The 15567-nt window shown below is 31.0% G+C and overlaps 1 protein-coding gene across 8 annotated transcripts in view; it reads left to right on the top strand.

Annotated features, from left to right (window-relative positions):
* Positions 1–15567, top strand: part of LOC124537775 (neurobeachin-like) — a 410519-nt gene that overhangs the window by 164687 nt on the left and 230265 nt on the right. For all 8 annotated transcript variants that reach the window (XM_047114671.1, XM_047114669.1, XM_047114672.1 and 5 more), the window contains exon 2: positions 13220–13324. In XM_047114671.1, coding sequence (XP_046970627.1) covers positions 13220–13324 — 105 coding nt within the window. The remainder of the gene's footprint in view (positions 1–13219; positions 13325–15567) is intronic.

Raw genomic sequence — 15567 nt, 5'->3', positions numbered from 1 at the left:
AAAACTCGAGCACTATGTTGAAATAATGGATCGAAACTCTGGTTAAATTTTCACCGCAATATTTGATAATGAGATTAATTCTCCTCCGAAACTGAACGCATTTTGAACCGTTTTTTCCGGATAAACGAATTTTACAGCAATGATGATTATATAATATCTGCTATAATCTTTTGACAGCAACGAATGTAACATAATTAATACATATATTATTGCTCATAAGCTTTTTACTTTTGCTGTTTTGTTTGTTTTGCTGTTGGCGGCCATCGCATAGGTTTTTAGTTAGTACAATCTCACATGACCCGATATCCCCCCCAGGAGTCTGGTATCAAAAAATGGTAAAAAAAAAGCTTTTTACGTTTAAATAGGAGCACATGCAATACAACCGAATATTTTTTTTATTGAAATAATTTATCTCACTTCATAACTAGCTATCATTTATTTTTCTAGGTTGTCTTGTCGTCCACTGCTAAAGCATCCTTAAATGTATAGTAGGCGTTTCGACGCCGAGTAGGCGACTACGTAATGCAATATTCTTATTCATGAGATATTTATTGAGTCTCCTGTTTAGCGACACGCTGTGCAGCGGCATCAATAAAGATGGCGGAACGCGCTTATAAATAGGGTGTTCAATCTTGTCAAATGTACTAAATTATTTCGATATCATTTTGTCGTTTCGATAAAAACATTATCATTTGTATCTGGGTTATTTAATATAGAACTTATTACATAATAAGTACAATCATTTATTTATTTATTTTTATTACTTCTTTATAAATTATGTTTTTATAATAATAAACAACTTTAGCATCGCAGAAAGTCGCGTTGTATCGTCAGTTCTGGATATTTTTAATATTTCGAGAGTGCACGACATGCACATCTCATGAGTCTTCCACATTCGTGTCACATTTGTATGTTTCCGACGTCGCAACAAGAATGCAGTATAATGCATTAGCCTCACATCGTTCTACCCTTTTTGATACCGCGAAATATAAATATAAGGTAAAATAATATTTCATCAAGAGCGAACTTATAACAATGGATTTAGAATTCAAATTAATTAATATAAATTGAATGTCGAACTTTTGCTATTATTATTTTATAGTTTCCGACGGCGGGAGACGTGTTTTCAATTCAATTTTTAAAAATGGATTTATTATCTTTACATCCTACAATCTATTTTCTGTTATATAATATGTTATGTATACAATGACTTGCTTTAGATAGTTCTCAGGTCTGAGGTTATTCCGAACTAGTCTTAGATTTAATATGAAGGTAAGCCAATTTATATAATATATACATAAAGTAGTTGAATAGGTATTTCCTTTGAGAAAAACAGTAACAAATATTTACTGAGTGTAATTTAGAGTTGTTTGGCGATCTCCCTGTGGAATCTATATTTCACTGATAGCTTTAGAAAAATAAAACCCGTAACAGGGTGATTTAAAATTACTTATGAAGCATATTAAGGCTTCTGAAATGAAGAGTATTTTACTTTTAATTTTGATTAAATTGAATTGCCATACATAATTTAAAGCTCAGACAAACTGTACATTTTAGAAGATAAACAGTTTGATTCGATTCAAACTGTTTATCTTCTTGATTATTGAACATTAATTGTAACTTTACCTGTTAAAGATAGTTCACCCTTCGTACTTTCTAATGTAATTAAAAAAAAAATAATAAGTACTATAGGTGCTATCTTGTATTTCGTGTTGTGATGTTTATGACGATTGGAGCCTCTTTAAATGTACCTAGAGTGCACCAGATTATTACGGATATAAAAAATAATTTATCTATAAACTACTTTGTGATTTTTGCAATCGAGTATCGCTTTGGATGTTTAAAACCTTTAATAATTATACTAAATTAGTTAAATACAATAATGTAAGTGATACCAAACACGACGACGACCGTCTGACGCAGTGCTATAACACCTGCCGTACCGCCACAATCCGCAAGCCATGATTATCGTATAACAATAGACATATGATTATCATAATAGAATATTTATAATCCAATGTATTGTTATCTAGGCAGTAATCTCTTAGATATGAATTATAAGAAGCGTTACAATGTCTCAAATTGTATGTACAATAATTGATTTAGTTATTGGATTGGAATTATCGTTTAAAGGATTAAAGTTATAGTGAGTTTTGTATACCTAATTTTAATTACAAAAATGTCGATATTTATTTCATAAATTACATTATTACATTTATATAAAAGTAAGTAACAACAATAAATATTTCTCAAATTATACTGGGTAAATGCGTTTGTAGCAAATGAACCATATCTCAATCTGATTTGGCATCATCTTGCGGTTGTTAAGCTAGAACCAGCCAGGAACAATTAGTGAACATAATGTGTGCAACAAGATATGCCTTAGACAATCAGATTCTGTGATAGACATATATACGCATTAACATTAATTCGTTCCACATATTAAATTTACAATGTGATATACTTATGAATTATAGGATTGTCTACGAGGTGGAATTCAAATATGATCCTCAAAACAAGATCGTTAGGATTGAAGTAAAAAAATTAATCGGCGCGCTGCTAGTAACTTTAAGACCATCGGTTTGATACACAATAATGATTCGTTTAATAAAGAAATTGTTCACTATAACTTAATTATTGTAAAATAATAATCAGTATCCATATTGAATACAAAATAACTGAAAAATATTTCTATAAGTACGTGCTTTAGAATATTATTAGGTTATTATTTTTTTTAATGTCAAACTCACATATTATTATATAATTGGTTACATAAACAAGAACGCAATAGATCGCATACGAGTATATGTATGTAACAATAATATTGATACTGTTGATTCAGTAATAATTAGCACGTACATGATTAACAGCAATTATGCAGAATACACGTTTCTAGTTCGGTAGTTCCATTATGGCTACTTTTGCACTAATATAACAAAATCGTTTATGTAACTAATATCTTTGTTGTAAATGCAATCCTAAAAGTTTATTTTTCCATCCTCTTACTTAGAAAGAGATTATACAAAAAAGTAACAAATTAAACCTTTTTTAATCAAAAAACCTTTTACGAATAACAAAAGAAACGAACAGCTCTAATACGGTGCTACCAGGAGAACATAAAATTAGAGGATAGCATTTTATGGGTGGCTTAAGAAGGGCGTGTCCTTGTTCGATCCTACCCAATGGTGACACGGTTTACAAACCGTATTAGTTGTAGGGCAAGTTTTTGTAGAGCCATTTCCTGATGCAATAACGAATTATATTATTAAATTATTATATCGAGATTACGTTTGCAATAACTTGTTAAATAAATAAAATTTCTATATTTTTATCACATACAAAAATTGATAGTTAAAAATAATATCCGAACATATTCTGTTGTCGTAATAATTCAATAGTTATGATTAATAATTTATAAAACTGAATGTCGGAAAAGTTTAACTACTGAGTTTCTTGTCGATTTTCGTCGATAGAATATACATTTCGAACCACTGGCATCTATTTGGTTTGATTGGATTTTATTTTTTGGATTGTAATATAGACCACTATTTTAAGGCATACTATAAAGTAGTAATACATTGAGAGTAATAAAGGTAGACGCCGTTCTAAAAATTACCATGCATTGTGGAGCGCTCCTACATACATGATTAATGCGTTTGCCATCGATATTAAAGATGAGATTTTGAATTTCAAATATCGCCGCCTTACCAGCGTCTCTTTTTAAACACAATGACGATATTACGGCGTCAAAACGTTAACGAGTCTAACCCGTAGAGCGCTTTTATGAGCCACAATGACCCGAGTGCCACTTAACGCTCAAGGGCTCGCCTTTACCCCGACCTTTATAATGAGGTTGCAATAAATCGCAATTACCTTTCGAATTTTCTTGCTTTGTCATTTTTAATTTCAATTCTATTTAATAGTTTAGTACTGAAATATTCGATGGACAAGGTCAGAGTATCGAGTATATTAAATGAACCTATATTTCCGAATACATACATATGCATCAAATATTTTTCATTGTTTTACTACAATATAAATTTTGGCCTTGCCTTTAGAGTTGCTTTTCTATTACTTCCATTGTCTGTGATTTTTAAATCCGTCATATAGCAGTATTTTACTTAAATATGTGTATATTTTGACGCAGCGTAAAAACACCTGCAATAATTGAATTACCGTGTAGCCATTCTAAGTGGATAGCCCAGTAAATATTAAAGTTTGACAGTAAGGACGGCTTTTATTAAATCCCTTGCTCTTGTTTAAATATTTAAATTGTGATTGTAATATTCGCTCTTATATATCTGATAAATGTGACAATTAGATGCAAAGGCGAGCTTATGAACTATCCAATGCTTAATGGTCGTCGTTACACTATTTGTCAATTCTCGTCAGTTTTTGTCTTGCTCGCACTCAACATCCGATAATCTATGCCCTGTTGGCAAGTCTGAAAACCATTAAAATTCAAAGAACTTTGTTTTAAAAGCCACGTATCTCGGTTTAAATTTTAGCAAACAAACCTATAGAATATTCTAAAAATATATTGAGTATGATTATATGAAATATTTTTATTTAAACCTAGTAGATTTTTTTTTCAATCCGTTTGCATTTAGGAGAGGGTTGTAATAACTACATGTTCGAGGTCTATTCCAAACAAAATAATAACAAATATAAACAAAAAATCAGAATCACTAATTCTATGCAATCTGCTAATGGCTCTGCTTTGTTGTTGCTCACACTTTTGTTACAGTAACAATTTATTGAATTTATTGAAGTTAGTTAGGTTATTATTGAATTTATTTTTAATTATTATTATAACATTATTCCACTTAAGACATCATTTTTGTCGAAATTCAAAACGCAATTTTCTGGCAACTCTATAAAGAATATCATATATTATTCAAGTTCTTCGCCAATGACAACGCGTCGATTTGATGACAAACATTGTTTATTTGTCTTTTGTCCTCTTGTGGCTGGAGTAGCCTTTAAATACATAAATCTAAGTCATAAAACTTTTTATGGAAGTTTCTGGGACTACCTGCTATGGCATATATTTCTTTATTAGGTACAAACTTTCTGTTAAAAAAATATAACGACAACTATTTAACAGATATCAATTTGATAGACTTTATTACAAGATTTTTCTTACTCGAATATGACAAAAACCTGCGTTTATATTGTTTATTTAATTAATCAATTCTCTTAATTTAATAAGTTAGGTCAAAAGCATTAAAAGGAATGTTGTGAAATTAGCTATTATTTAATAAAACATGAGCTTGTTAAGAGTCATAATTACCCGAGTTAAATATAAAGCGACGAGGGGCGTTACCCCTGACACTGGATAGACGTCAGGTGAATTTCAATGAGATCTCACTTACCTGAGATGTCAGTTAATTAAATATAATTCCGCGCTGAAGCAATCCTATTTATTTTGCTTATTATTTATATAATAACAAAGGAAAGTCGGTACAAATGAAAAGTCCATTGTGTTTGTTATATGATATTATTTCATTTTGAGTCGTAAAAATATACCTACTTGAATAATTACATTTTCAAGTGTTAGGTACTTCCTAACGATTTACGATTTTACGAGGCAGTGCTACGAAGTCTTGAACATGTTTCCTTTCGAAGAATGGCGGGCGGAGAGCTGAAGAGGGCCCTTTTGTAATGAGCCGCAGTGACCGTAGTTAACACTCGGCGCTAGGAGGCTCGCTGTTAGCCGGGTTTTATAATGAGCCAGTGTGTAACGACCTATACGTACTTTTATGATTTGAACTTTTGTTTTTAATGTTCATTGTTAATATAATTACGTGTTAATGTTTAAAATGTTATCGTATTAAAAACTTGATGTTAAAATTACTCTTGTTATTTTCACCGATAGGATAGAGTAAGAAATGAGTATATAAGAGGAAGTTTGAAAGTGACACCGATAGCCGAGAAGTTATGTGGAAGGCGGCTATCATGGTATGGGCATGTAATGCGGAGGAATGAGGAACACATTGTGAGGAAGGCCTTGAGCATGGATGTGGATGGATATAGAGGTAGAGGACGACCAAGGAAACGATGGATGGATTGTGTGAAAGACGATATGGCTAGAAAGAATGTTACTTGTGAGATGACGTCTGACAGAGAAGTATGGAAGGAGAAGACATGCTGTGCCGACCCCAAATAAAATTGGGATAAGGGCAGGAGAATGATGAATGATGATTGTGAAACTGTATATTTTAAAATTAAAAAATATACAAGACAACAATCAATCTTATGTAACTTTAAATTTTATATTATTATTAACAACTTAATCCCAAAATTCGTTTTTATTTAAACTGACACTCATTCGCCTTACGTATCGTCTACGCAAATGTTTAACGAGATGTTCGAAAGCAACTATAGTTAGAATGAATGCACACCCTTGGCTCTGCTCGGTTGGCACCCTAACCATAGGGAGCCGCAGCATCCAAGTTGCAAATATAACCCTCATCGTTTTATGTGGACCTGGTACTTTTATTGCATATTCATGCCCAATTTTAGAATTCGCAATATTTTTAGGGGTGTACGGGAGGGATAGGCTATCATCATCTTGTTACAAATGTGAGTAGGTGTTAGGGCTAGTAAAGTGTCTGAATGATTTTACCGTCTATAGCAAGAGCGAAATAAATCTAATTAATTTCTTTAAGATACACAATATAATATAATACTCTACAATTATATTGGATCAGTGTTTGTTTATTAGATATCAAAATTAACTATAATAACAATGTTTAGAGCAAACTCTAAACATTGTTCATGTTATGTTTATAAAATAAAAACAATCACATAGTAGTACAGCATATAAAGACCGATAAAATAAAAAAAGAGATATATTTCAACAACGAGATTTATAAAATTGATTATTATTTACTGTAATTCTATCAACTAATGCAAATAAAAAATAAGGAAATACAAACCTGTATCTACCTCATATACCTCCTGCAATTTTCTGTTCGCCTAATGACTATGTGAATATGTAAACTCCCGCGGGAACTCGATCCCCTTCACAACAAAGCGATTTAAAATCAAGCGAACGCTATAATGGCTATCTCCTGTGTTGTCCTGTTTCCTTAGTATAAAGTTTTACCCTTCTAACCCTTTGATGCCTTTGCGGTTGTTGATTTTTTTACGAAAATAAATTTGACTTCTGCCATGTGTGTTAAAAAATGCTTGTCTCAATATTCCTATTTAAATTTATTCTCGTAGTCATTTCTTACTTAAAATTTTATTTTTACTAATAAAAAAAATATCAAGATGAAGAGAAAGAAATAAAGGAACAAAGAAGTTTCTAATCGCTGTACCAGGGTTTCATGACTGAGCAAGAATTAAAAAGGTTAACAGACGAATTATTTAACCAAGGGATACAAAAAGGGTCGGGCACAATAGACACCCTTAGTTCACCCTTGTTTAATAATATATACCGAAAATGGTTATGTGATTTATTTGCGAAAAAAAAACATTTACTAAAGTGGAGAATACATTTACTATTTATATAAAAATAAATTGTATTTATAATCCATCTTATTCTTAACATTAATAATAAGTAATACCTATATCAAGATTGTGTTAAGGACTGCAAAATGAAAGAAACAAACCAAATTTTGTCAAAACTGTGACTTTGTAAATATAATATATTTAAAATATTAGGTTGCAAAAGATTTTCAGTTTAAAAAATCAGATATATAAAGATTTTTCTTAAGAAAAGGGTGTCGTGTATATGTCGCAAAACAGGATTTGTTGCGCGGCGCGTCTGGTCTCGATTTTACGATCACTTTATCTCGCCGCCCAAAACTAATGTGCGTGTGACAACGCCTTTTTCGGTTAAATGGCGACGTCGGCGGCGATTTTCGATATTTTCCGAATTTAGCGAATCTACCCCTAAGTTATTGGATATGTTTCAAGGCTATGTTATGCTTGAAAATAGAAGATACTCTGAAATATTGAATCTTTTTACAGATTCATAAAATATTTTATAAATGATATGAAAAGACTGGCTTCAATACTTTGACCCACAATTGTCATATAGAATTCAAATATATTTTATAATTTTGAAAAAGTATTTTGTGTCATATAGGTACTTATTTCTAGGTATGTATTATTGTATTCTTAAAGAAACTTTTTATTCTTTAAGTACAAAATTTGTGCAAATAAAACATCTTAAATGTCACATAATAAACAAGAATAGCTCATTTAATCATTTAATAAATCGTGTATATGTATGTTTAGTATAATAAATATTTTTTTACCAGTACAGATCTTCAGTTATTACTTGCTTTGCATAGAAAATAAGGCAACGGGCATTATGAACAACTCGGGGTACGTGATGTCGTCGCATTTTAATACGATACTGGGACATTTCCCCCGTGGGCAAGCCTCTCCCCATAATTACACTGCGAATGTTAATGCAGAACTGCTTGCATCTACGACTCTCATGTAAGCCTGGTATTTCAACTTTGCGAAAAATGGCGCCTGCCGCCTAGTAACTAGAAATAAAAAAAAATCCTATGACCTATTTAAATTTTGAATATGAAATTGCATATACAATGTGTATTATATATTCATTGTCTCAAATAACCTTATCCAAAGATCTAAATAATATTTGATGTTCCACAGTCGATATGAAACTTGGCCTTTTATCATTATTTTTATTTTTAGAACTTGTCTCATTAACAATTAACATAACATTGATAAAAAAATTCGAATGTGAAAATAGACGTAAAGAAAAATATTTTACTAATAATACTTGAAAAGGAAGTGGCATATGTCAGGCGACTTTATTATCAAGGGTTATATCCAGATCGAACCGGATAAAGTGCCGGCGGCAATAATAACCTACGGGTAACGCAATCGAATTACCGGCGCACGCCTCAACTACCGGGTATAATCATGTTGGCATAAGTGACATCGGTCGCGCGACCAGACCATGTTATTTTTATATTTTCCTTGATAAGTCATTATGTGCTAAAAATCAGAAGCACATTTTTAAAAGAAAATATATTCTGGTGTTTATATATGATTTCAAATAATAATAATGATTGTGTCAGATATACAAATATTCTTGTATATTCCGTGATTAATAATAACGTATCATATGTAGCGTCCCAATCTGATATAGAACATTATACGTAGAAAATGATTCAAACAAATGTTTAAATTACCAGTCACGGCTCCTTCGAAAATGAATTTCAGCACCCGAAAAACATTCAATTGTCAAACATTGTTATTACTTTGAAGTCCTGATATCAATTTTTATGCCATTATACTGGTATGCCATATATTTAGTTTTATAATAAACTAGCTGTGCTCGCGACCTTGTACGGCTATAACAGACAGACAGACAGATAGATAGACCGAAAATTGTAAAAAAATGTTATTTTGGTATATGTACCGTGTGTAAGTACATATGCATTGAGTAAAAGTATAGATTTACAATTTTAGCAATTAATAACCTAGCAAAATTAAATATAAATTATGTATTGCTAGTATTTTGTTTGAACTGAATTTTAATGAACAATAAAGCTTAAAGTTGATAAAATATTATTTTTTAGAGCTTTTACTTTAAATACGTTACTTACCTTTATTAATATTATAATCCAGGAGAAAACATTTTCATTCAACTAACATAAAGTTAATGTAAAGGTCAAAGGCTTTAACTCGTACATGACACAGGATAACAAGTCAAAGGGTCTTTTTATTAAAGCTGTACCTACTTACTGAGAGTTACCTCCCCGGTATGACATGTTGTGAGATGTCGAAATTGAAACTTAGAACTGTCCAGCACACTCGCAATACCTTTTTATGCTAATTTTCCCTTTTTTGCAAACCTCGAACTATGTCCATGATTGAATAAAGATCCCCATATTTATTTAAATGTAAATGTGATCCTGTTTTGTAACTCCGCCCTCTGTATGCAACTGTGGACCAACAGCCACCGATTAATTCTACCCCAGTTTTAAGTATATTTTAGATATACCCTATTTGATATATTCTCGTGGTATAATTGATAGTTCTAGTATGTGAGTGAGAGATTTATTTAGATGGTGTTGTTTGACTTAACGAAACGAAATAATACGTAATATGTACGTACCGCCTCGCCTTTGTAGGTTATATTAGTTATTATATGAATTATTATGATGAATAAAGTAAGCAAATTAATAAAAATAATGTTTTGTATTTATTTAATTAAAACGAATTTGCTAATTCGATTGAAATTTTACTTCCTACCATTATTTTTTTGTAGGATGGATTAAGTAATAGTCGAAGAAAAAAATTGAGTTGGTGCGATTTCGATGTGAAAACTGTCTTGACAGTAATAGATACACGAAAAAGTTTTGATTTATTGAGCGACATTTGTTTCATAACTTTTGTACAAAAACTTCAGTTATGAGTAATCATCATGTTTCCACACAAGTGTATTCCTAAACTAACAATAAAACAAAAACCATCTTTTTTTACACACAAAGAGACTTTTATAAATTTTGGATGTAATTGCTGAAAAATTGTATTTGTAAAAAATTACCACCATTAGTTGAAATACCTATAGTTAGAAAATAAAGCTTTATACACAAAACTTAACCTTCTGGACAAATTACTTCATAACTTTCACTGAGCGATTTATTTTTATTAAATTAATACATGACAATCAAATTCAAGTTTAATTAATTAAATAAACTCATTATTACTAAAGCAAATTTGTAGTTATTCATTGTATAAATAAATATATTAGTTTAAGTTAATCTAGTTGTTAATTTCAATCAGACAAGACTTGCGTTGGTTGTGTGTTGTGTTAACAAGAAGGATACTTATTTCCAATGTCTATGCTGACTGACGCCATTGTTGATGAATACAAAGGGCTTGGGCACCAGGCGCTCAGAGGCTATATAGAGATTGACCGATCGCGCAAATTGAATGTCCGTTGAACACGACGCGGACAACTCCCCATTGTGTTCCAGCTTTTCAAGATATAGCCAATATTTCAATCGGTCAGAAAATATTCTGTTGACATAATAGAAATAGAAGACAGGTAAGATATCGGCCGCACTAAAACCAAAATGTTTTTTATTATTAATTCTATGTTACATTCACTTGCAATTATAATAATAAATTGATTTATTTCATATAATTATCAAAAAATCATTTCGTCCTAGTATAATATTTCCGTTATTTATCTAACATCGTACGTATATTCATATTCTTGTCAATAGGCTATTTGACAATGCGAAAAATAAATTGTGAATTATTGTAATCAGTGTATATTATGAGTTTAAAAATGGTTATTTACTAACGAAAGTTGAAAATAATACTTAATTTATTCAAAAATCCATTAATAAAAATGCATTTTTTCAAACGTTTGTCACGTGACACAAAACGCTTCTGATTGGCCGGGCTTATGATGAAGTCACTTTCATGTAAACTTTGCTTTTATACTACATATAGTATAGTATGGTACATATACCACAGATTAAAATACAGGAAAGTGACGTCACCGACCCCATTGCAGCGTCATATTGTCCAAGTAGCGTTTTTGCGCGTTATATACGGAATTAATAATATGATTCTTTTCGGCAAATATGTACTAGAAATAAAAAACACAACTTTTACTGGGTTCCTGGGGATTTTAAAAATCAGTCAAATAGCCTATTTCGGAGACGAGATTATTGCGCTGATTATTACAAAGCATATCGGGCATGCGTGTGAGCGAATAAATTACTTGCTGTCTAAGGTTTGAAGGTCTAACGTTGACAAATTCTTAAATCCGGGATCTAGAGGTGTTAAACATTATTAATTGAAATTGAAATTACTTTGCAGGAAAGTAGCTCTCCAAACTATTTATAATATTACTTAGGACATAATTACGTGAGCAATTTAAAGAAATTCTTGTAGGGACGGCTGCTTTGTAGGAAAAATGGTATAATATAGTATAATGTTAATACGGTAGAATAGATGAAAATCTTCTATAAAAACTAATTTACACATTATTAATATAAGAAATATAATATCCTGTAATCCCTCCTTTTCGCTTGTGTACGGCAAGGGGAACGTTTTTGTGCAAAATGCAAAAAATATCGGAAACTAATAAAATTACTTTAATAAATTCTAAAGTTTTATCAAACAAAAACCATCATCATCTTATTATTCCTTAAAATAATACTTTTACGATAAAAGATCGGATTTGGGTTCGGATTCCAGCGCAAGACTGATTAAAAAACACATTCATCAATTATTTCATTCAAAGTCACATTAACATAAAAAAATTGTTTAATTCTTTCAATAAAATTTAACGAATGTTTATTACAGTCATGATACAATAAAATATTTTTACCAGTGAGACTCGTTGTATTTAAATAGAAATTACTTAGATTTCCTCCTTTATATTATGAGTATTAAAATCCCGTGATACGACTGCCCGGAGCACCAGGACAACATGAGTCCTTAACAAGTATCTGCCTATTACTGAATAGTAAATAGGGTTATATGTTGAAAGCTTTCCTGGGATCGCTCGTTAGCATCGAATATCTTCGAAATATGTGAGGCGACTCCTACTTGTTTAAGATATTGAGAGGACATTGCAATTGGGAGTGAATAATGGCAGTCAATTTACTATCGCAGTGGGCTAGACAATTTGACATTCATAAAAAGTGATTTATTTATATTCCGATTTTTATAGACTACGCGACATATCCAATTTCTCTTCTTTTAAATTTAGTTCTTATAACTAAGAGATTCTTATAAGTAAGAATTTGACAATAGGTTTCTTTGTCTTTATGTTTTCGAAGCGTTTCTTAAATATAGATACGAATTTTATATAAAAATATGTTTAATTATAATCATTTTACTACTTTTGAGGAAACTATAATTATTAAGAATTACAATTACGACATTATTATATTTTACTTATTTCAATAGCCAAACAGTAAATTTATACAATCGAATTGTCCAGATGTTGTATTCGTGTTTGGGCTCATTTAGTTTTAAATATCTTATCTTTTATCTATCTATACTTATAAAATAACATGTTCAGACTGATTTATATAATATCGCCGAGCGTTAACTATTAAAGGTCGAGTAAAGGACTCTAATGGGTCGAAATAGGGATGGAAAGTTTGATGGAAGTCCGTCATTTCAATAAGAAAAGTTACTAGTTGTGCGAAAATTATACGTAAATATTAAGAGTATGTTTATTTTGTTGTTACAGCTGGTTGGTGGCGAGTTCGACATGGAATTAAACTTCGTGATTCAAGACGCGCAAAATATACAGCACATGCTGGAACTCCTGGATCACTGTCCGCCAAGCCTGCAGGTAATATTTAATATATTTATATTTATGTAACGTATGCCCACATACTTGTGAAGAAAACTCCTAAATCTGCCATCGGGCTATTTTAAATTTTAGTGAATATTATTTTCTAATCGTGATGTTGATTTAAATGTAGTTCGAATAATCTCTCATCATTCGATGCCACAGCAACCACTTCAGACTTCTCGAAGTCATGTCCATATTGATTACTGATTTATAGCAGTCTTCAAGTTATCTTTGACATGAAATCTGTTAGTGCCTGTTTATTTTTGACTGCTACTTAAGGCTTGATATCCTTTAGCCTTTAAATCATTTTTTATTAAAAGTGATCCAGTCTTTCTCGGTTACTAAACAAATATTTTCGTTTTCTGCTATCACGTAGGAAATATGCATTTTTCCGGGACAAAAAATAACCTATGTCACTCTTTGACCCTTAATATGCGCGAAGCATATAGACCCCGAGCTGCGTAAAACAAAAAAAATCTATCTAGTAAACTATTTGCTATTAAGCTATCTGTCTTGAATTTCACGGCCTGTTCAATCATTCTTGTGTGATTGTGATAGTAAAATACCGCAGAAATTTTTAAATTTGCCGTTTAGTAAATTCAAATCGTTTGTAAAAAATACATTGGTAGAAAAAGCATATTATTCGATACAAGATTTTGTAGATGATATAAAAGCGTGGAGTTAATACCTGTTGACTTCCAAGCAGGATACATTAATTTAAATAATTGTATTTAATTAACATGACGTTGTATTTTTTAAATGTTAAAAAAGAGTAACTACTGAGTTTCTTGCCGGTTCTTCTCGGTAGAATCTACTTTCCGAACCGGTGGTAGCTTCACTTAATTGTAAAATGACGATTCAAAAGTGCTTATAAAAGCCTACTTGAATAAAGTTTATTTTGATTTTGATTTTTGATTGTGTTGCAACCATGATGATGCACATTCTAGTATGATTATAATAGATGTGTCATCAACTACAAATCAATGTTTTGTTTTCAGTCAATCTTCCTTTCAGAATAGTTACTCTTTATTTGTAATTTAGTATGCGCAGCGATTACAAGCAATCGAAAATATGCAAAGAAATAGGTAATATTTAAATCCTAAAATATGAAAATCAGTATTATTATATGTACTTATTATAGGTATTGAATGCTTAGGAAGAAACAATTTAAAAGTATTTTCTTTTAATAATTATTATTTTATTGTCAGTCGTTGCTCTTAAATAAAAAAAACTCGCCCTTACACCAATACAAACAAATAGGAACTACTTCATCGATATAGCAGGCAAGTTATGAGACTGCAGATCCAGAGGTCTAGGGGTCTCCTATCTTGTACAGGTAATTTAAGTCGTAGAAGAATTTATTCGTCAATTTATGCTTGTTTATTCTTTCATTGAAATTATAAATAAACAAGCACATTTAACCGTTACGGAAAGTAGTAGTGTATTACACATAATATGTGTCATTTAAATTATATATTGTGCTTTAATAATGCGTTACGTATTTATGACCAAGAGTATTTTTGTCTCGTATTTGGGAAATGTAAACGTGGCTTTGTTTGGGACAACGAAATTTTAAAATTATATTTTGCAATCAAAAATAGTAAATTTTAACACAGGCACTTTTAAATATTTGTTTACCATCGATATTTATATTTAATCGTCTTACGCCTATTTATTCTTCGTATTGTACTGAAACATAATCGGCTTCCTTTTTCAAATTAATTACGGCGCGTCTTTTTGTCTACCTTTCTATCGATCTGGGTTAATTAGGTACATAACTCAAAATATGTACTTATGATACGAAAGTTATTGTTTTAATGTTTGTATAGAAATATAATAATATTTATTTATACTTTATTTGATATTTATTATATTGTCTGTGTAGAAGCGAGGATTACCCGTTACTTACCTACAATGTCAGGTATTAAAACAACTTGCCGACCGTACTTCCGGTTAAATCACCCCGCCGTAGCAGACCCCTATCCGACGGTTATTCATTCTACTAGTTCTAACCCCATGGTTTAACAAAACTCTTCTATTTTTATGTAAGCCTGGTACGTTTACACCATAGGGGTAGAAATCCCTTTGTTGTATTAAAGTCGAAAATTTCGCCACTTTGGTAACCCCTGTTGTTATGGTAACCATTGTCAGTGTGGGGGTGACTTTGAGAAAACAAAATAGTTTACCCAAATAAATAATTTATGACGACATAATAAAAATCTAAATAACTATTAAATGGT

The sequence above is a fragment of the Vanessa cardui genome, chromosome 19 (assembly GCF_905220365.1).
Source record: "Vanessa cardui chromosome 19, ilVanCard2.1, whole genome shotgun sequence".
NCBI classification, from domain to species: domain Eukaryota; kingdom Metazoa; phylum Arthropoda; class Insecta; order Lepidoptera; family Nymphalidae; genus Vanessa; species Vanessa cardui.
This window is presented reverse-complemented; position numbering and strand designations above follow the sequence as displayed.